We start from the raw sequence: 22445 nt of genomic DNA, 5'->3' as shown, positions 1-22445 counted from the left end.
AGCTCGGATCAGCCAGGTGGATTTTCCATCTGAAAGCAGGAGGCGAACTTCCAAATGGCTGATGTGCAAAGTGGCTGCTCATCTGAAACTGTGACCATCTCACGAGCAGAAACAGAGACCAGGACCTGGCTCAGAGAAGACAGTCCAAAAAACCATTCCTTAAAGGAGGAAGTGGAAGGAGACAGGAAGACAGGAGAAGAACAATAAAGGCAAGGGAATAAGTCAAAGAAAGGCGATGGGATGTGGGAAGGGCACCAGAGAGCCACCTCGGGAGGCTGAGCCTTCTCATTGTCCCAGCTTGCTGGATCACAACGTCGTGGCAGAAGGACATGGGTGATGGAAGCAGACATGCCTCCTTCCATCCCAGGCTCTAGTATATACGGACGGTGTGACTTTGGGAAATTTTCCCGACCTCTTCAGATGGAACAGTCCACCTGAGGCACATATCAATCCGGAGTTGAGGGTGGCAGGGATCACTGGTGCCTTCTAGTAAAGAAAGGAGGCACCCCATAGGTGCCTCCAGTATGCCTGGCAGCCCCAGCACTGGAGCCAGAGTCCCTCTGGGGACACCACACTGCCAGCGAGATGGAGGCTCTGCCGTGGGTCTCTGACCCAGTCCCTCTCTCCAGCTACACGAGCCTCGAGGGACTTCCAAATCCTGGAACGTGATCACATCATTCTCAGCCACTGGCACACAAACCCAGGGCTGTCATTTATCTCTGCAATTACTCTGCAAATGAAAAATCTGAACAACTGCAGCTCAGATGCTAAGAGACGCAATGGATCAATTTTGGGAGGCACATCAAAGCCGCTGACTTGAGAGTGTGTATTCTATCGGCACTTGCCACGGTGAGATAGCCAGTTGTGAGGATGGCCTGTCATTAAAAGGTTAGAGCTGACAAATGCCTCTTGTCTGCCTTTCTCTGGGTTCTGGCACAGGCACACGGAGCCGCTAGCATGGTAGCCCATTCAAAGCTCAAAAACCCTGCCACCAGTGGATTATCATTGTCACAATCCTCATTTTATCAATGTGGGAGCCAACACCTGTGTGTCCCACGTGGCACGATCACGAGAGATAACCACATTCAGGGAGAACATTCCCTCACTCCCAACCAGGGCACTGGAGATGCAGAGGCAGCCTGGTGACGAGGAGCAGAGGGAGAGCCTTCAGGTTCAGGTGCTGGAGCCATGGCCGCCTGGCTGCAGGAGGCTGGGGACATTTATTAAGCTCTCAGGGCTCAGTTTCCACATCTGTAAAATTAGGGACGTTGGCCGCTCCTACTTTCTAGGGCGATTGGGAGGGTCTGAGCACCTGGATTGCAGGAGAGACTGACGGCCTGGGTGTGACTCCAGAGCTACTTCTTTGTGCTTCAGACTCTTTCTCTAACATAGGGACAGGAGTAAGATACCTTTTACAGGATATGTGATGACAAAGGGCATGAACATGTGTGAGGAACCTGACTCTCAGACTGCTTCAGCTCTTAGTTATCCAACTATAAAATATAGATGTGATATATGTGCCATGTGCCTGTTACACATATGTAATACATATGTGTGTATAAAGTACTGAACCAGGTGCCTGAAGCCACAGGCTGACTCAAAAGCAAACAAAATAAATGAGCACTATTCTTAATAAAGTGCTATTACATCTTAAAGGGGGAGTGATGTTCTTAAATCAGTGCACAGCACAATGAAACGTACACCGCCCCCGAAAATGCCAGTGCTTCCTCCAGAGCTGAGTGGAGGGCTGGCCTTCCACCCTCCCTTGTGAAGGGTCCAGCTCCTGCTCAGGACAAATGCACGCCTCCCACGGAAATGACAGAGGTGAACTCGGGGCAGGAGGGGCTGCTGAGCATGGCTCAGGGAGCTGTGGGGACAGGATGTCATCTGTCACCACTCACTGTCACCTAGCCATTCAGCCTGTCCCACTCCTTCATTGATGGGACCCGCGAGACTCAGCTGGCCTTCGCAGCCTGGCATGTGAGCCCCTTCCACCACAGATGGCTGTTCCTCCCTTGGGACACCCTGCATTCCAGTGAAGCAGCCTTTTCACGGGGCTGCCAATTCTCTGGGCTCCTTTCTTTTTTCTTTTTTTATAAATATTTCATTTATTTATTCATAAGAAAGACAGAGAGAAAGGCAGAGACATAGGCAGAGGGACAAGCAGGCTCCCCACTGGGAGCCTAATGCGGGACCCGATCCCAGGAACCTGGGATCATGACCTGAGCCAAAGGCTGAGCCATCCAGGTGTCCCTCTCTGGGCTCCCCCTGAACCTGCACCGTGCCCCTGGCTGTGGCTTGGGATGCCCATTATCTCTGCTAACACCAATCCCAAGATCCCCCTAAAGTCTGAGGGATTTGGGTCACAAACCGGCACGTGTGGGAGAAAACACCCCACCTGGCCCCCAGGTGGCCATCCTCCTCTGCATCTCTCTCTTCTACACAGCAGGCACCCAGGCAGCGGTAACACGGTGTCAAGGGGGAAGAACACGGATGACACTGTGTTCACGCGTGGTGCCCGCAGCAATGTGAAGTGCATGAGTGTGAGCACTGCAGCGCAGAGCCAGGCACAGAGGTGGTGGCCCCTAGGGCAGCACAGGTGGGGCAGGATGTGGGTCCTGCAGGACGATCCCCAGCTCCGGAGGGGAAGTGCAGGGGTGGGGAGGGTTGTAGGCAGGATCCAGTGGAGAGCCCTGAGGGGCACAGTGGGTTCAGGCTGCAGGATCCCCAACGGAGATGGGCAGTCACGGTCCCGGGGACTATGCACCCTGGGAATGGGGTGGCGTCACTGCTGTGTGGGCAATGAGAACAAATGAAGCAGAGGGACTGACCTTTTCAACCAGGTCTTCGGGGGCCTGTTCCTCAAAGAGCTGAATTTTATCTTCGATGCACTTCCTCAAAAGGTCTATCTTGCTTTTACTCTTGGAGCGCGGCTTTCTCGCCTTGGACTGTTGCTAGAGGGGCAAGAGAACACAGGGCAGGTTTGCACAGCCCCCATGTCTCCCAGAGCCAAGAGGACATCCTGCAGCCCCCAGAGCTGCACGGTGGTCTTAGGTGGACAGAGGGGGTAGGGGTCTGCTTTCCTGAGCAAGCTCAGGTCATGGACCTTCAGTCCACCAAAGGCAGAAGGAGGACTCCGGCTGGCAGAGCCAAAGCTTTGCAGTCAGACAGCACGGCCAGCTCCAGTCCTCCTCCCAGCTGTGGGGCTTCCACCCGTCAGCCTCTTGGAGCCGGGACTTGACAGAAGGGGGCCCCGTCCTAATGACGCTACGTGGAGCGGCTCCCTGCTGGCCGCCAGCAGGCTCCACCACCACCTGCACCTCTGCTTTCCCGGGATGGTCCCCGGGAAGGGAGCCAGGCTCAGCCAATCAGATACCAACCCCTGTCCGCCCAGCCATGTGTTTCTTCTGCAGGGTATTTTGTTTTTATTTGTGTGTGTTGAGAGAGAGAGAGAGAGAGAGAGAGAGAGAGAGACTGAGCAGGGGACAGGCAGAGGGAGAGGGAGAAGCAGACACTCCCCACTGAGCAGGGAGCCCAATGCAGAGATTGATCCCAGGACCCTAAGATCACCCCTGAGCCACCCATGCACCCCTCTTCTGCAGGGTATCAAGCGAGTACATTTCATGCTGGAGGCAGGTGTATCTGACCCTCTGAGGCAGAGTGCAGGGCCAAGTCTATTTCCAAACAGAGCACCTTGAACAATGTTACAATCAGATACTTTTTTAAAAAAAATTGTATTTATCTGATAGAGAGAGAGAGCGCACATGCACACATGCAAGCAGGAAAGTGGCAGAGGGAGAGGGAGATGTAGGCTCCCCACTACCCAGGCAGCCCCATGCAGGATTCGATCCCAGGACCCCAATATCATGACCTTAGCTGAAGGCAAACACTCAACCAGGTGCCCCTGGAATTGGAAACTTAATGCCTGCCAGGATTGGCCCTCAGTCAGCTCAAAAGCAGGGGAAACACACCTCAGTTCACTTTGACGGAAATGTCTTTATTCATGTTCCAAAATTTAAAAAACAAAAAACAAAAACTTTGCTATTTTGTCCCTTACTCTCTAACTACCATCATCTTATAAATCCTGCACTTTTCTAAGAACAGAAATAGAAAAAAAAACCCACTTTTTTAATGTGAAAAAATATAAAAGCTTCTAAGTTGTTTCTGCATCACACTGTTTTTTATTCAGTAAGAAGACGTCTGAAATTTTTTTCTTCCTCTAACGGAAGAGCAGTCAAAAAATACCAGCCCCAAGCCCAATTCTCCTGTCCCCTGCCTGTCTCATTGGTTCGCTTTTCCTGTGCTGGTTGGTTTCTCTTCTGTAAAACTAGCACAGAAACCTCGCTCCTGACACTGCTGTGAACGTGCACGAGATCACGCCAGCTTACGTGCTTCGGATGCGTAACAGAACATCACCTCCAGAGAAGCCCGACACTTTGCATACATTTGGCATTTGGTGGCTGGCTGGCTCTGTCAAGCATACTGCCCACCTACTATGTGCCAGGTACTTTCTAGGTGCTGGGGTCAGGGAGCTTGTCTGCAGTGGGGACACAGAGTGTAAGCAGGCGAAGCAACCAGGACATTTCAGTGACCAATCACGTGAAGACATGGACCACAGCCTCGTGATGAAAGACTGCAGAGGGGGGTCTTCTGGACGGGTGCTCAGGGTAGACCTCTGCAGGGGTCAGTTAAGTAGAGCCTCGAATAGGCCATAAAGATGGCCCTGGATGTTCTGGGGGAAGCGTGTTCCTGGTAGAAGAAATGGCAAGTTCCAAAGGCCTTGTCTTAGGTCGGGTGCCCCAGAGGCAGAAGCAGAGATGGGGATGGGGTGCACATGGTCTCCTAAGAGAGGAGCTCGGAGCAACACGTGGGGAGTGAGGGAACCAGGTGAGGAAGGGGACAAAGGCCATGCAGGGCTGGGGAGGGGGCGCTCAGGTAGGTCTAGCCTTGACTGTTCCATGGGAGGCTCCAGAGCAAACATGGCACCCAAGAATGGTCTGCCTCTCAGGCACCTGATAGGTACTAAAAAAAAAAAACAGCTGTCCATCTTCATGCTACAAGGCCCAGTGTGAGAGGTTCCCTTTCCTGACCCACCTGAGTTGAGGTGAGCATCCTCCTCGTACTACTTACAGAAGGGCCCAGGCTTCTGTATCCAGACTGGGTCACTGGGCATGGCTGAGGGAGCAGGAGGGAAAGAGACCTCTCAGGCCAGGTGGTGCTCATCTGCCTGGGGCCAGGCCCAGGAGGAGGGTGCAGGTGTGAGCTGGGAGCGGCTGAAGTGCAGGGCCTGGGCAGGGGGGTCTGGGCTGGTTAGGACAAGCTTGGCAGTTCCAAGAGTAGCTGGCTGCAGAGCAGAGTGAGAAGAGAGGAGCCCAGGGTGGGCGGCAGGGCCAGAGCCCACAGCGTCAGGGGCAGGGAAATGCCCATGTCTATAATCACTAGCAGCCGGGACGCCCTTCTTACCTGCAGCCCAGGGGCAGCCAGGGCCTGGTCCAGCCTCAGGAACTCTGCTTCTCGCCAGGCAGTCTGAAACTGTTGCAGCAGGACTCGGGCCCGGATTTTGGGCAGAGCCAAGCTCCTGTCCATCTGAGCAAAGCAGCCATGAACTTCCTGCCTCATCCTGAGCAGCTCCTCTTCAGACAGGGAGAAGGCCGAGGAGCAGAGCTTCCTGGACAAACAAGAAAGAGAGGGAGACAAACTATAAGAGACTCTTAATTCTGGGAACACACTAAGAGTCCCTGGAGGGGAGGTGGGTAGGGGATGGGATAACTGGGTGATGGGCATGAAGGAGGGTATGTGATGTGATGAGCACTGGGTGTTATATGCAATTGATGAATCCTTGACTTCTACTTCTGAAACTAATAACGTACTATGTTAACTAAATTGAATTTAAATTAAAAAAATTTCTTTTAATTTAAAAAGGGGTGCCTAGGTGGCTCAGTAGGTTAAGCATCTGCTTTCAGCTCAAATCATGATCCTGGGGTCCTGGGACCAAGCCCCACATTGGGCTTCCAGCTCAGCAGGGACTCTGCTTCTCCCTCTCCCTCTGCCCCTTCCCCCAACTCATACTTACTCTCTCTCTCTCTCTCTCTCTCTCTCAAATAAATAAAATTAAAAAATAAAAATGATGGGACACCTGGGTGGCTCAGCAGTTGAGCGTCTGCCTTGGGCTCAGGGTGTGATCCCAGAGTTCTGGGATCGAGTCCCACATCAGGCTCCCTGCAAGGAGCCCGCTCTGCCTCTGCCTATGTCTTTGCCTTCTCTCTGTGTCTCTCATGAGTAAATAAATAAAAATCTTAAAAAATAAATAAATAAAAAATTAAGATGAAAAATAAAAAGAGGAAACGGGTGGTGGGCAGGGGGTGCCGGGGGTGGAGAAACTGGGAATTCAAAGAGCAAACTCCATTCATTAAATCTACATCTGGAAAAACCCATCATGTCTTTAACCATGATTCCACAGGAATCCCCAGAGCACCTAACGTATCCTGCAAGGGACGCACCACCATGCTGGAGCAAAGTTGCAGCTGGAGGGACGCCTGGGTCGCTCAGCAGTTAAGTGTCTGCCTTTGGCTCAGGGCGTGATCCTGGACTCCCAGGATCGAGTCTCACATCGAGCTCCCTGCATGGAGCCTTCTTCTCCCTCTGCCTATGTTTCTGCCTCTTTCTCTGTGTCTCTCATGAATAAATAAATAAAGTCTTTAAAAAAAAAAGTTGCAGCTGGATGAAACAGGGCTGTGAGGGGGTCTGTGGGCAGGCAAGAGGCCTCCCAGCTGCCCTGACCTGGGAGAGAGCCCACGTTCGCTTTAGACACAGACATGCAAACAAAGCATCATCTACCTAGCCTGCCCAGCACACACTATGTAAGGGCCAGTGGCCTGGAGGAGAGATGCCCGACTCAGCTCAGGAGGACAAGGAGTCAGGGGGGCCTGGCACTGGGTCTTAACGGATCATGACTGACAGCCATCGCTCAGAGAAAACCCATTCCACCCTGGGCATGAGCCAAACGATTTATCGGTAAAGGCTGACCTGTGTCCCCCGAGAGCCCTCAAGTCCTAACACCCAGTACCTGTGGAATGTGATCCTATTTGGAAACAGGGTCTTTGCTGATGTGAAAGTAAGATAAGATGAGATCATAATGGAGTAGGATGAGCCCTTAATCCAACTCATCAGGAGCAAAGACAGACCCAGACACAGGGGACCAGAGAAGCACAGTGTGGGGTGAGGGAGTTGATGGATGCCAAGGCTGGGGGCAGCCCCAGAAGCTAAAAGAGGGACAAGGAACAGATCCTGTCTGAGTGTCTTCAGAGGGAGCCTGGCCCTGTGGACGCCTTGATTTCAGACTTCGGGCCTCCAGAGCATCACGAGAATACTTTCCTGTCATGTGAAGCATCCCTGTTCGTGCTACTTTGTGGTGGCAGCCCCAGGAAACAGATTGCATTTACCTACATCATTGCCGATCCTTTCTGCAACTCGGTCCTCAGTTTACAAATGAGGAGACTGAAGGATCCTCCCACTCTTCCTTTCTGACAAGGTCCACAGCCCACTCTACGGGGGCGGCTGGCACAGGCTCACTGTCCCACCTGTCCAGAGAGATGTAAGGGGACATCTGCTGGGGATCCCTGCACAGAAGTTCCCGCCCGGAGTCAGGAGCAGAGCAAGTCAGGGAGAAGCCCCCTCTCCCCCTCCTGCTTTGGGCCACACGTGTCTGTTCACTTGTTCATCTGACAAATACTCTCTGTAGACAGACACAGATTTGCTTGGTCATTCTGGCAATGTCCAGAATAACAGCATAAAATATGCCCTGTGGCTGCTTTAAATGCAGACATACCTGCAGGATGACCATGGGAGGCCATGGCCAGACCTGTCACGCCCAAATCTCAACATGGGAGTGTGGGACTGGAGCTGAGCTAGAATGTTCTTCCCTGGAAATAGAATAGGACCTTCCAGCTGACAGGACCTCCAGCTAGACATGGTCTGAAGGCCCCAGGCCCATGTCCTGACACCCCATCTTGGGTTTCTCATTATGTGGGGTCCACCAATATTTTTAAAAGAACCTCAGCAAACAGCAGCTGCTCCTTTGTACTTGACCTCTTGGAGAACCATTGCCCCTGTGTTTGCAGGTATGGGGAATCCTATGAGAGCCACTCTGAAATGACTAAGTCATCCTTCCTGCCCATCTTCAAGCCGATGGGCCCTGTGTGGTCTGGCCTCAATCTTCTGCTGGGCAGGCAACCAGGTAAGCCAGAAACACAGAAGATGGGCAGGGTCTTGGCCCCCAAGGAGTTTAAAATCTAGGTAGGAGTTCAGGAAAGAAATCTCAAAGACATGCTTTCCCTAGCAAAAAACATGCATCCCTATTAATTCCTACTTTACCCAATCAGGTTTATAGCAACTCCATCCTGCTTGAAGTCGGAAAGCTTCTAGAAATGTGTTTCAAAAGGACTGTGAAAAGCCATTTTTACCTAATGCCTCAAAAATAAAGGCTGCAACCTTTTGGAATCTCAAATCAGCAAAGTATACGAGCAGATGTACATCGTGGGGATCGTTGCCTGAGCCTCTTTGACCCTTAGAAAAATCACAAAGAGTTTTCTGATAGCAAGATGAGAGCTCTCTTTTCTCGGTGAATGACTAAATCAGCGGCAGCTCTGGTAATATTCTTTGCAAAACGGATCCAAATGGAGTTGCAGAAAATGACCATCTGGTAATGGGAATGTCAAGTCTAATTCACATGCTTCGAAGCAATCCAAAGTGTGTAAAGAGAGACTTTGGTGGAATGTGGGTTGCGCCGAGTCATTACTGCTGAGAACAATTCGTGGGAATAAGAAGTGGTGATGAAGGATCTGATTTTTACGGAAAGAAGATGCATCCTGTGCGCTCAAGAAAACCGAACAGTAACAAAGACCAGGAAGTGAATGACAGAGCCATAAAGACAGAGATGAGAAAGAGCCCAGAGGTGGCACCTTCTCTGCAAACAGAGGGGGACCTGTTCTCCCCGGCGGCCAGCTCAGTCCCGGGGAAGAGCCCTGTGCAGGAGGAGAGGAAATGGTTGAAGCCAGGCAGCTCCTATTCCACCAGAGGTCACTGCCAAGGAAGAGTGCATGTAGCAGGAAGAGGCTCTGGCACCGGTGTCCCCAAAGGGGGCAGGTGGGAGGGACCACCGATGCCCGGCACCCAGCGTGCTGGCCCAGCAGAGAGGGGAGGTGGACCGGCTGGGTGGATAGGCTGGAAAGGACTCACTCTCCTCCTGCTGCCCCTGCCCCGTCCCCCAACATCCCCTGCACACTCCTGTCCATGCAACCTGTGCCAAGAAACAGGGCTCTGGGTTGGTTCAGGATTACGCTGTGCCGAAGGTTCAGCTTAAACTGTGAAGGTGTCTATACCCAGAACAGGATACTAAATGGGCTGCTGTTTTGTTTGCTTCTTTGTTTGAACGGGTTGTTCAGGTCTGTCTGTTTGCTTACATTTCTGGGTTGGCTGGCTGGTTGGTTTGTTGAAGGGAAAAGCAATTTTAAGGGATACTGATTGGAAGGTCTGTTTGGGAAAGGGAGCAGAGGCTCTCTGTCATTGCCAAAGGGGTACAACCGTGTCCTTGGAAGGACTCAGTGACTTCGCTGCTCTAAATAAACAGACTGAGTAGATGGTGGTTATTGGTTACTTCCCCTGTGTTACTCGCAATGGCTCTCAACTTTGTTCCTTCACACCAGTCACACTGGTCTCCCCATGTCACACCCAGATAAGGACCAGGACCTCCTATCAAGGCTGCTCCTCCCTGGGTCTTGCCCCCTTTCAGCAGAGCACCAATGCCCTGTGCCCGCTCATCTCTGGCTCCCAGCACCAGGTTGGTGGCTGGCACACACACAGTGTACGTCCCTGGGAGCCCGGCAATGATCCGGACCCTCCGCTGTACCTGGTACGGTGACCTGCCTGTGTTTCCTTTGTCATGATCACCTCCTTAGGTGTCTGCTCTCCTTCTGATCATCTGAGCTCTCCAGCACAGGAATGATGGCGGTGATGGCAGCAGCTACTACTTATGAACCACATCAAGGGTCATGTTAAAAGATTTAAATATATTAACTCATGCACTCTCTCATCGATGCTGCGAAGGTGGCATCTTGTTAGACATGGCCGACGACCTAACCCAGAGCTACTTCCTTACTCCTAGTAGCTCAGTGCTTGTGTAGAGGGGTTGCCCTCCGACAATGTTGGGGGCAGGACCATCCCTCACAGTCCCGGGGGATGCCACAACTGGTATAAGGCAGGAATTGGCAAACTATGGCCTACAGACCAAATCCAGTCCCCGGCCTGTTTTTGTTAATAAAGTTTTATTGGAACACAGTCAAGTTCATTAGTTTATAGACCGTCTATAGCTGCTTTCTCACTACCATGGCAGAGCTGAGTAGTTTCAAGAGAAACCCTGTAGCCCTCAGAGATTACACTTATCTGCACTTCATTTACTAAGTGTACAGCCCTCTGGTCTGGACAGTCATGGTCCTTTGTTCTCCTTGCTGGTGAATAGTTTATGTAGGGGCCTGTGGTTTAGTCCCAACCAATGGTATCAGATGAGATGATGCCTCAGATGTTAAAAAGAGATGATGAGTGTGATACCTGGAGCCACAGCAGCCATCCTAAAACCATGAGGGGATGAGCCCAAACACCAAGGGGGCACACTGAGGATACTGGAGCAGAAAGACCGTCAGGACTGGTTCCTTGATGGAATCACCAAGCCACTGAATCAAGACTAGAAGCACTTACCCCTTGACCCCTTCTTATAAAATATTTTATTCACCTGTCACCAACCTGACAGTATGGCGTGATGCTAGAAGCACCCTAAATGATTTAGTTCTGTCATTTAAAGCAAGACACATGAGGCTCAAAAGTTAAGTAACTCTCCTATACTCGGACAGTCGGCAGTGACACTGGGATTCAAATCTAGGCGTTCTGGTCAATACTGGCCACATCTCACTCCTCCCTAGAGCCCCATACTAGCCCTGTTTGGAGCTCCTTCAGCTTCCAATCTGATCAGCCAGCCTCAGCTGACTGCCAAAAGCTTTGTCGGTCTCTGTTACACCACAAAAGGTGTCCCATTTGGGCCACACCAATCTCATCCACACAAGAGCTGAGAAATGCTGCCAGGAAGGGCAGGGCTGTGGAGCTCTGGCATGTGACTTCAGCTGTGCCTCACTACTTCCACAGCATGCTTCTATCGTTTTTTCTTTAAGATGTTATTTATTTATATTCATGATAGACATAGAGAGAGTCAGAGAGACACAGGCAGAGGGAGAAGCAGGCTCCCTTCAGGGAACCTGATGTGGGACTTGATCCCAGGATCCCGGGATCACATCCTGAGCCAAAGGCAGATGCTCAACCACTGAGCCACCCAGATGCCCCACCCCTCTGTCTTTAAAAACAGTAGCTGTGCCACTTATCCAATGTTTCCTTGTCACAACACCAGGACAGTTAGCCAGCTGTGGCCCACACATCCTACTCAGAGACAGATGTCATTATGTGGTTCTCTAATCAAAAAAGAAACAATGAGCCCAAGCACCAGATCAGTGAATGAGGGAAGGGGCCAGTGAAGAGAGGGCAAGGGTAAGGCCTCACACTATGGCCCAACATCACATGGTGCTGACAGCTGCGTGGGCTCGGAATGGCCTCACTGCTAGTTCTCCTCCCCACTCTGCTCCCAGGGATAAGGCCCCTCATCAGCTGAACTTCTGATGGCAGGGACCAGACACAGTTTCTGCTGATGCAGGAGCAGCAGGTCCCAGCTCCCCACCAGTCACATCCTCCCGTGGGACCCAGGGCCCCTCCCTGTCTTCTTGCTACAAAGGAAGTAGAGGCTGGACCCCTCCCTGTCTTCTTGCTACAAAGGAAGAGGCTCCCTGCCTCCCACCAGCCCTGGCTGCTCACAGTGACCCTAGGTGGCCCCCTCCCCTGGGCTGTCAGTTCATGGGGCTAAGGAACTGCCATCAACCTCCGCTGGTGCAGTGCCCGCCGTCCCCACAGGTGAGGCCAGGACCCTCCCTCGGGGCAGGCAGGGAGCGTTAGGGCACACGCAGGGTGCTCACGTGAAGATCAGGTGCTCCCAGCGTCTCAGCTCGGCCTGTTCCTCTGTGGAGACCTCCAGAGCATCATCCTTCAGTCTCTGCCGCACGCTCTGGACGCCTTCCTGGTCCCTGTCCCTCTCCTCAGACTCTAGCTGCCGGGCCCGGGCTGCCAGCTCCCGGCTGTGCTCTTCCAGGATCTGCTGCAGGAAGAGCCAGGGCACGCTGCGCTTGAGCAACTCCTGGGTCATCCCCGAGTTCTGCAGGCGCCGCAGCTCCTCCGTGGCCTTCTCGGACAACGAGAGGGTCAGGGTCCTGAGGTCGTCCAGGGCGGCCTGGTCCAGACGCTCCTGCAGCTCCTCCAGCGCAGCGCCATGCTCCGCTAGCAGGTGCCCCCACTGGCCCAGGTACTGGCTAGCGTCCTCAGCGGCTCGGAGGGCCTCCCCAAGGGACAGCTGCTCCTTCCTCTGTTCCTTGTGCTGAGGGGTTTCAGAGAGGACAAGTCAGTGGGGACAGCCCCTGCATGCACAGGCCTCTGGGAAACCCCATGGAAACCTGCGGCGGAGGCAGAGTGCTAGCGGTCTTCTCCCAACCACCTCACACTTAGAAAACTATCCTTAAGAAAGTAACCCAAAATAGGGCTGCTGGGGGGCTCAGCCAGTGGAGCGCGCACCATCTCTTGATTTCGGCTTAGGTCATGATCTCAGGGTCGTGAGCTCCAGCCCCATGTTGGGCTTCCTGCTTAGCGAGGAGTCTGCTTGGGATGCTCTCTCTCCCTCTGCCCACCCCCCCTCTGCTCACACTTGCTTTCGAAAGAAAGAAAGAAAGAAAGAAAGAAAGAAAGAAAGAAAGAAAGAAAGAAAGGAAGGAAAAATAACCCAAAAAAAAGTGAGGGCTCCATTTGTTGAATGTGTATTGAACACACATTTATTGGGCAGGAAAAGCCCAAGAACAGACCACCTGGGTTCCAGCCCTGGCTCCTCCGTGGACAAGATGAGGAACATCTAGCCCTCATCCATAAAACGGGGCCAATGATAGGATCTACCCCACAGAGCAGCTGTGAGGATTGCATGAGTCATTTAGCATGTGTGTAGCTGTGAGAGGAGGGCCCAGTACAGCGTTCATGTCAATGAATGTCTGCAATCATTCTGTGTCCTGGGCACCAAGGACCTGGGGCTTATGAGCTTATAAGGGGAAAAAACATCCTGAGATCTGTGACAGACAATTTAAATGAGAAGGTCAGAGGAGGCCTTTCAGGAAGGAGATCCAGTGAGACCCAAGGGGGAGGTCACACCTCAGGCCAGGCGGGTTGAGATATGGGGAGAGAACACAGGCAGAGGAGGAAATGTGGACACGCATAAAGATATCCATTGCGCTGGTATTTATCATAGCATTTGCAGACAGTCTCTGTTCTGTTCTGTGAGGACATGGGATGGTCCAGGTGGCCAAAGAGTGTCACCATTCTAGCACCATTCATCAGGCACCTACCAGTTGTCCTCCATGCCAGGGAGATGGCGGAAACCTCCGCCTTTGTGGAGCTACACCCTACATCTGTGCTACTCACAGACTGATCAGAAGCAGGAGCAAGAAACGATACTCACAGAGCTGCTAGAGTCTCTGCCGTTCACCCATCCTCCTAGATCTTAACCTTGAATCAGGCCAGATCATAAAAGAAAGGTGGCCTTGGGCCCCACTGATGTCATCCTTCAGCCGGGGGAGATGGACAAGGTGATGGTCAAGGATTGGGTGGTCAGTGGTCAAGGTGAGAATCCTGGCTTTATGTTGGGATCAAAACTTAATCATAAAAAGCAGAGTTTCTAGGGATCAAATTAAAATGTGAATCTGCATCCCTTTCCCTCCATCTGGAATGGGGCCAGACAATACGAAGTATTAGTGCATACACCCCAGAAATCCTCTGGACCTGTCCTGCCATGTTCAGGGCAGTGCTGACGCTCTGGTCAGGTCCCACACCCCAAGCACTAGGGCCTCCCATGGGTTTGGACCTCCAGGCTCCTCCATCTCTACCCCACAGGCTGCTCCTAAATGAGCTTCCTACATCCCACATCTGATTGTTTCCCTCTCTTCCTGAAGACCCTTTACTGTCCCCCACTGAACCCTCAGCCTGGCATGATGGGTCCCCTCGGACCAGCTCCCTCCAGCCCCCACCCCCTTCATCCATTCTAGTTGGTCAAGGCCTCGGTGTCACCCAGCACAGCAGTGGACTCTTGCAAGAGCACTTCCCTTTAAACAAGATGCCTCTCTACCACCTGTGACACCCATCCCAGCCTCCTACACATCAGAGCAGATCAGTTCTTCAGGACTCAGTTTATGGGTGAAGTGAGCCCATGAGCATGCATGTTCATATCTCCCTGTTGGTCTAGCCTCTCCCAAGGTGGGCAAATAGCAGAGGGGGTTAGGGATTGAAGTCACATGGGCTTGGGCTCAACCCCATGTCTACCACTTCCTAGATATTTGGCCAATGGCCATACAGCTTAACACCACAATATGAATATTGGCATCCCTCCCAGGGTTCACACCTTGAAACCTAACACCTGATGTGATGGCATCAGGAGGTGGGGCCTTTGGGGAGGGGGTGTCTGGGTTATAAGAGTGGAGCCCTTGTAGATGGGATTAGTGCCCTTACAACGGAGGCCCCACAGAGCTCCCTCACCCCTTCTACCATGTGTGGACATGGCAGGGAGCCGGCCGTCTGCAGCCCAGAATAGGGTCCTCACGGAGCCCACCATGCTGGCACCCTGACCTCTGGCTTCCAGCCTCCTGAGCTATGGCAGATAAATCTGTTCTTCAGAAGCCCCCAGTCACCTCAAACTGACACACATAATCTCTCTAAACTTCAGTGTCTTCAACAAAACAAAAAAAAAGAAAGGAGAAAACAGTAATAGTGACCTCATGAGGTTAACGTAAGGATAAATGAGACACTGGCTGCAGGGGTGAGTAGGCCCTCTGTGGGCATCAGGGTTCCCCCTGTGGTCATTCTACACTTCCACCTCCCCCTCGCTCCCAGCGCAGACAGACGGGACCAGCGCACCACCACTTGCTGCTTTGCCGAGGCCAGACAGGACCCACGGAACCTTCTGGAGGGTGTGTTCTAGCAACCTCTGCTACTCTCCGTATGTGGCTTGGGGTGACCCTGCCCAGCACCGCTCTGGATCCCAGCTCTCCCAGGGAGAGTCCCGGTGGTGCCAGGCGCCTGGTGGCAGCTCAGGATGATCACCCAAAGCATTGATGGCACCATGGCTTACATACTTTTTGCAGCATCTCTCGTCTTCTCTTAAGGATTAATTTTTGGTGCAGCTTCTTCTTCTCCTGCTTTAAGTCATTGTCCAGCTTCTGTTTGATGGAAAAGACTTCCGTCTGAGCGCGCTCCAGCAGCGCCTCCATCTGCTCTTCATCCAGGTACCCTGCTCTAGGAGAGACATGGGGGCGTTGACACACTCTCCAAACCCTCCCTCAGCCCGATGGCTGCTGTGGCTGGACATTCACCTCTCTATTCCTTTGGTCTGGTCAGAAAGTCTTTCCCCTGAAGGAGCAGGAGCAGAACGGGCAGCTAAGACGTTCCCAGAACACGGTAAGTGTGTCGGCATCACTCCAGACATGCACAGAAAGATTGTCCGAAGCTGCCTGTTTGGGCAGACTGGGCAAGAGTTTTGGGAAAAAGTGGCGCTCCAGGTGTGGCTTGCCAAGAGGAGATGGGTTTGGAATTCCTGGTGACGGGCTTGTCAAAATCCGTCAAAATCCAAGAAGTAAGTGCAGGAAATACTGTGTAGGGTTCATCTCTCACGTTAAGCTGGCTAGCCACAGGGTACCCACATTAAACACTGTGTCTGTTGTGTGTGCCTGAGAGGGTATTTCCAGGAGAGGTGAGCACTTCAATCAGGGGGATTCGGTAAAGCAGACCATCCTCCTCAGTGGGGACCAGGCACCAGGCAATCCAGTAGGGGCCCAAATAGAACAAAAGGTTTTCCTTTTTCTTGTCTCATTTCACCTTCTCCTGCTCTCAGACTGGGATCCCCTGGTTCTCAAGCCTTTGGCCTGAGACTGAACGATACTGCTGGCTTCCCAGAGTCTCTATTATGCACATGGCAGGTGGTGGGAGTCCTCAGCCTCTGTAATTACCTGCACCAATCCCTCCTCTCTACCTTTTTGGTTGTTTTTCTGGACAATCCTGACTGACACAGTCTGGTATTACCACAATTACCACTGCTATTCCCAGTCTGTCTGCATCGAGGGGCTGGGTGGGCCCCCTGCTCGGCATAGAGTAAATGTCCACGGAAGCTTCTTGAAGGAATGAATAAGTAAATGAATGAATGGTGGATATGTGCTTTAGAAATATAAGTCTGTGCCAACTCCTAATTTATTTGATTTTTTAAAGTATTTATTTGAGAGAGAGAGTGAGCACATGGGTGGGTAGAGGGGCGGGGGGGGTCTGAGGGGGAAAGGGAGAGAATCTCAAGCAGATTCTGAGCTGAGCACAGAGCCTAACATAGGGCTTGATCTCACAGCCCCAAGATCACAATTTGGGCCAAAATCAAGAGTCGGATGCTTAACCGACTGAGCCCCCAGGTATCCCTGTACTAACTTTTAAAAATAGAATTTAAAAATGGGAAGTAAACCACACATCCCTGGTAACTGCTCACAACAGTACAACCAGCTGTCGGGTGCTTCAATTCAAGTCAAGGAACTGTTTCTTTCACTTGAGTGAAAATTAATCAGGAATGTCAAAGCAACTGCAGTGACAAATTCATTAGCATCTTTGGGTAGCAAGCGTTCACATAATTTGCACCTCACAGAATCCTCATTAAATAGGGCAAGAGAGCCGCAGAGTCCTAATAAAATTACCAAGGTAGCACAATCAACTCACAAAACCACAGACTGTCCTGGGAAAGACAATGTTGGAGTCATGTATCTATTTATTTAAGAGCTTCTCATAACTGAAAAGAATAAATGTCATTGTCTGCAATTAAGTGCCTCCAAGACAATCTGGGAAGAAATGTCTTAGAGGGGTGGAGGCTGCCCTGATGCCAACCTGCATCACCACCACCCACGTGGTACCCTGGGGCTGCAGAGAAAAACCATGGACAATGCAAGTCAAGAGTCGGTGTATTTAGGCTTCACTCCCAAGGTGAATAAAAGAGCCAGCAGAGTGGCCAAGCTCAAGGAGAAGCGGGCTCTCTCATTACACAGCTCACCTAAGCCTCACCACTGATCTCTCAGTGAAACGCTGGCTATTTGCTTTAAAATAACTCCGGGTGAGGATGTCGAGTGACATCAGGATTGGCCACTGAGGTTGAATGATGGGCACATGGAAGGTTCAATGGATGGCTATCTCAACTATTACGTATGTTTTTAAGATTCTGCAAACACAAAGGGTGCTTACAACTAGAGAATTCTTCTTTTTTTAGGAAATATTTTATTTATTTGACAGAGAGAGAGTGAGTGAGCACAAGCAGGGGGAGCAGCAGAGGGAGAGGGAGAAGCAGACTCCCCCCTGATCATGACCTGAGCTGAAGGCAGACGCTTAACTAACTGAGCCACCCAGGCACCCCTAGAGAATTCTTCTTAAGGAGAAAGTAAGGAGTGACCAGTGCACTCACTGACCGAATGGTAATAGATGGTCTCTGATGAGGACAGTGGGGTAAGGTGGTTCATGTGCAACATCAGGGATGGCTTTTGGGTCTTACCTCTCATGTTTCTGGATGAACAGGGTCAGCTGAGCATCAGCGGCACTCAGAAGGCCTTGTACACGGATCTCTGATGATTGCATGTTCTGAACCAAGTACTCCCTGTGGCCAAACCTTTTACTTAGATGGTATCTCTTACTAGCCTGGAAAAAATCCATCAGCTCTTCTAATTTCTCCTGTTTAAAAAAAAATCAAGAAAATATGCCTAATTAAAATTTAGAGAATATTCTTTTTAGACATATAAAATAATACATTTCCTTCCTAAAGAAAACTCTTAGGCACAGAAGCACGAGGATTAGCACCCAAACAGGCCTACCCTTAACAAAGGCTTAGAAGAAAATTATATACTAATATGAAATGAGAGCTTGGAAAAGTGGATTCTAGACCTAGAGAGTGAGGAGTTGTTCAAACAATTTTACTGCCCTAGGAAAGGGGATGCAAACTTCACGCAGCTGCTCAGCCTTTGCCCATGGGGTTCTTAAAACACAGCACCAGCACAGGTGGTGACATTCTGGGATAAATCAGCCATCAGCCCTGACCCCCAAACTTTCACACTTGTGGAAGGGACAGACGACAAGATGACAAAACCCAACCAAACACAAGACAGTAATAACTTACCTTACCCTGGGTGTATTCTCTGGGCCTGGCATTGGGCTCAGAGTGTTTCTCCCCTTATTTAACTTAATCTAGAGAGACAGTACTGTTATCCCCATTTCACAGATGAGGAAACTGAGTCTGCATTGCACGGCTGGTAGACGGCCGAGCAGGGATTTGAACTCAGTAATCTAATTCCAGGACCTGTGGCTAACATCATAGTAAGCTGCTCCAAAGTGCAGCTGTAACCAGTGGCATAATAATTAGAGCAGCAGTAAATAAAACATTAGCCTAAGTGGCATTATCCCACTGACTGGCTCTGCTGTCTTCTCCCATCCGTGAGAATACCGTCCCTGCAATGGGTCACCAAAAAGATCGATGCTCTGTTCAACAAGATACAGGTGATGCCACAGAGAGTTTTCTCTCCAACCAAAGCTGTGATACCTCCAGTTCTTGACACCTGGGAATGTGCCCTGTCTAGACAGAGAAAGGCGGAATGGTCAGTCAGATGTGGCTGAATGATGGTGTGTCCCTGACTCACTGGCAACAGAAACCATACAACAGGAACACTGAGGCAATACTTGTATTCTCCACGAAACAGTCCATGTGAACTGCTGGCCGACTTGGCGCCCATGACATAAGGAGATGCACAGCTGACATCTTCTAATACTCCAGCAGCTAGAGTCCAAGACACCTGTGCCGGGCTACCATTATCACCCACGCAAGTCTCATTCTTGACTCCATTATTACTAACAATCCACGTACTTCCTAGCTCGCATGCCTGGCATTGAGAGCCAGCCACTGCCCATCATGAGGAGAAAAAACTGACTGCAAAATCCATCAATACCTACGTGATACCTTGGGGTGTGGATGCCTAACTAGGGATAGATTAGGATTCTTCCTCTATTCACTCTCACTGAGGTTTGAGTAGGAAAAACCTAGAGCAAAAGGGAAAGGCTGGCTTATCCTCTTCATGCTCGGGGCGTCCCGAGAGTTGCGCTCTCACCCTGGAAGGCTCACATGCAAGAGGCTTTTGGGGATGGTCGCTTTGTCTCCTCTGGCACCGCCCTGCTCCTCACAGCCCTCACCCACCAGGCCTGTGCCAGGACCAGAGGTCTGCTGCAGGTCTGCACACCAGCAATTTCACTCTGGGTGTGCACATGTGCGTATAAAGTACCCCATGCAGGGCTGAGAAATCCCACAGCAATGGTGATGGCCTCGGATAAACTTTTGGCTGTCATTAACGACATTTATTCCATTTGGATTAATAATCTTCACACTTGGGCTGACACACAAGAACACACACAGGGTCACCGGGGCATATCCAGATGCAGATGCCCACCCCAGGGATATGCTGATGCACACACACACACACACACATACGTATTTTTCATTGCTATGTGTATTAAAGGTATATCGTGCCAAACACAGGCTTTCCTTGCCTCAGCTCTATTATACCCATTTTACAGGAGAGGAACCTGGGGCTGCAGGAAGGCAGGCAGTTTGCCTACATTCACAGAGCTGACATCTGGGGGAACTGGAACTCAAATCCAAGTCGGCTTGAATCCCAGGACTGTGCTTCACACTTCACACTTCAAGGGCAGAAGGAAAAGGTGATTAGCTCACAGGTCCACAACGAGAGGAAGAGAGAACTGACTCCAGGAGAGGAGAACTCACTGGCACCACCCAGGAAAGTTAGGTTCCCGCTGCCGCTGGCCTGATCTGAGGCCTCACCTGGACGTCAGAGTAATCCTGCAGCAGCATTTTAGCAGCTTCTGGCTTCAGTTCCCCTTGGCAAACAGCACTTTTTATCTGGGTAAAGAAGATATTGTGCAGTTCATTTCTCTGGAAGATGGCCAGCTGCCTGTGTGCCTTGGCAAAGTCTTCTTCCTGTTGCAGAGCCAGAGATCGCCTCAAATGCACCTGCTCCAGGCCATGGAGGGTCCTCAGGAGGCCGCTACACTCCACAGCAGACTGCAGGAAGAGGAGGTGGTACATGAGAGATGATACACCCAGGGCATATGCAAGTGCACACACACGCATACATGTGCACACACATGCATACATGCACACAGCAACACAGTGCATACACATGTGTGCACAGGCATACATGCACACATGCATGCACACACTTGCACATGCACACAGCAACACAGTGCATGCACACATGTGCACATGCATATACATCCATGTGCACATGCACACAAATGAACATCCACATACCCACACAGAGCAACATAGAGCATATACACATGCACACATGCACACATATGCATGTGCACAGATGCACATGCACACAGCACCACCAGTGCATATACATACATGCACACACATACGCTCAATGCACACAGTAACAGTGCATATATACATGCACTGTATACATGCACACATGTGCATATATATACATGTAATACACACAGCAAATATAAAAGCACACAGCAACATGGTGCATGCACACATATGCACATGCACACTCATGCATGAACATGTGCACATATACACACACATGCACACAGCAACACAACAGTGCATACACGCACGTGCACACAGCAAATACGCATGCACACAGCAACACAGTGCATACACATGCATGCACACATGTGCACACATATACTATACACAGTAATATACACATTGCACAGTGTATACACATATGCATAACACCACACGCAGAACATGCAAGCACAATGATGTGTACTCACATGGAACACACACACACATGCACACAGGCACACACATGTCCTAAGCTGGCAATAATAAAGCTGCTAAACTCTGGGAGATACTGTTGCAACCTGTCCTTCCCTGTTAATGTTTTCCAGAGCAGTCTCAAACCAGAAAATTCACAGGGATGGAAATTTGCAAATCAAACTGCCTGAAAATAGCCTGCAAAATGGAAACAATAATGGATTGTGCTGTTATACTCTCCTGCTTATTTCCAACATCTTTTGCTCTTAACTTAGTTGAAGAGAAAAATACCAGCAATCAGGCCAAAGTTGAGATGATTTGAGTAAGAAAGGACACAGAGTAGTTAAGAAATGGCTACTGGGTGCCTGCGCTTCACGGCGCTCAGCATGAAGGCAGGAAGGAGGAGACACGTGCACCGAGTTCCCATTGGCGCAGAAGACTCTTCTTGTGACCCAGGAGGGGGAATGTAATTACTTGCACCTGGGGAGGCAGAATTAATTCCAAGACGGCCCCTAGATTCCTGGCCTGTGGTGCACACATCATATAAATCTTCCCTCCTTGAGTGTGGCCATAAAGTCTGAATGTGACAGGTCTGTTGCCCATGATCTGGTTATTTCACAGCAAACGTGAAGAGGTCTTGATGATGGAATTGAGGTACCTAATCAGTTAACTTTGTTAACTGGAGGGGAAATGATCCTGGGCGGGTCTGACTCAAGGAGGACCTGGACCTTCCTTCCTGACCACAGACACCCTCTCCTGCCAGCCTTGAAAAAATGAGCCTCCTCCTGTGAAGAGTCTACAGAGAAGGGATGCCTATAGGAGCTGAGGTCTTGGTGGCAGGAGGGCATAGGCTCGTGGCTGTGTAGGCTAAGTGGGGACCCAGGAAAGGCAAAGGAGAGGGCTGTACCTCCTCCAGCTAATGAGGGACCAGAGCACCACACACCCACTGATGCTCAGTGTTGTCAGTGCCCCACATCGCCAAGTGCGACCTACCACCTCCACCTCCAATCACTCGCAAAAGCTCTAGAAAGGCGACATATGAATTTCCAACTTTCCAGCTCCTTTGTTTTACATTTCAATTTGTCCAGATTCTGGCCCAGAAAAAAGACTGTTACTTTTATAGCCCCTCCCCCCCCGCCCCCCTGGCAAAAGCCCAGCAGCCAACACATCATAGTCCCTGCCCTTGGGGTGCAGCGCAGCCTCACATTTGGGGAGAGCAGCGGCCACAGCACCCAAGACAAGGATTTCCTCCTGGTCACATCCCCAGGGGCCACCCCTCAACATCTATGGATTACCTCAGTCACCAGAAAACAACAGAGTGTTTTTTAAAAGCTGATTTTATAAAAAAGGCCTGGACCAGACTTGTGAGTCACTCTTCTGGAGAGAAGTGGTTGCTCATAGCTTTTATCTGAATTACTGA

At 50.9% G+C, this 22445-nt stretch overlaps 1 protein-coding gene across 3 annotated transcripts in view; it reads right to left on the bottom strand.

Annotated features, from left to right (window-relative positions):
- Window positions 1–22445, bottom strand: part of EVC2 (EvC ciliary complex subunit 2) — a 136998-nt gene that overhangs the window by 37058 nt on the left and 77495 nt on the right. For 2 of the 3 annotated variants that reach the window (XM_055326573.1, XM_055326572.1), the window contains exons 11-16: window positions 20075–20314; window positions 17747–17922; window positions 15312–15471; window positions 12069–12523; window positions 5464–5668; window positions 2832–2954 (exon numbers count right to left, since the gene is read on the bottom strand). In XM_055326573.1, the coding sequence (XP_055182548.1) occupies window positions 2832–2954; window positions 5464–5668; window positions 12069–12523; window positions 15312–15471; window positions 17747–17922; window positions 20075–20314 (1359 nt within the window). The remainder of the gene's footprint in view (window positions 1–2831; window positions 2955–5463; window positions 5669–12068; window positions 12524–15311; window positions 15472–17746; window positions 17923–20074; window positions 20315–22445) is intronic. The other variant, XM_055326574.1, reaches the window with a different exon arrangement.

The sequence above is a fragment of the Nyctereutes procyonoides genome, unplaced genomic scaffold, assembly GCF_905146905.1.
Source record: "Nyctereutes procyonoides isolate TBG_1078 unplaced genomic scaffold, NYPRO_anot_genome, whole genome shotgun sequence".
Lineage (NCBI taxonomy): Eukaryota > Metazoa > Chordata > Mammalia > Carnivora > Canidae > Nyctereutes > Nyctereutes procyonoides.
The sequence above is the reverse complement of the archived record's forward strand: the minus strand, read 5'-3'. Positions and strand labels throughout refer to the sequence as shown.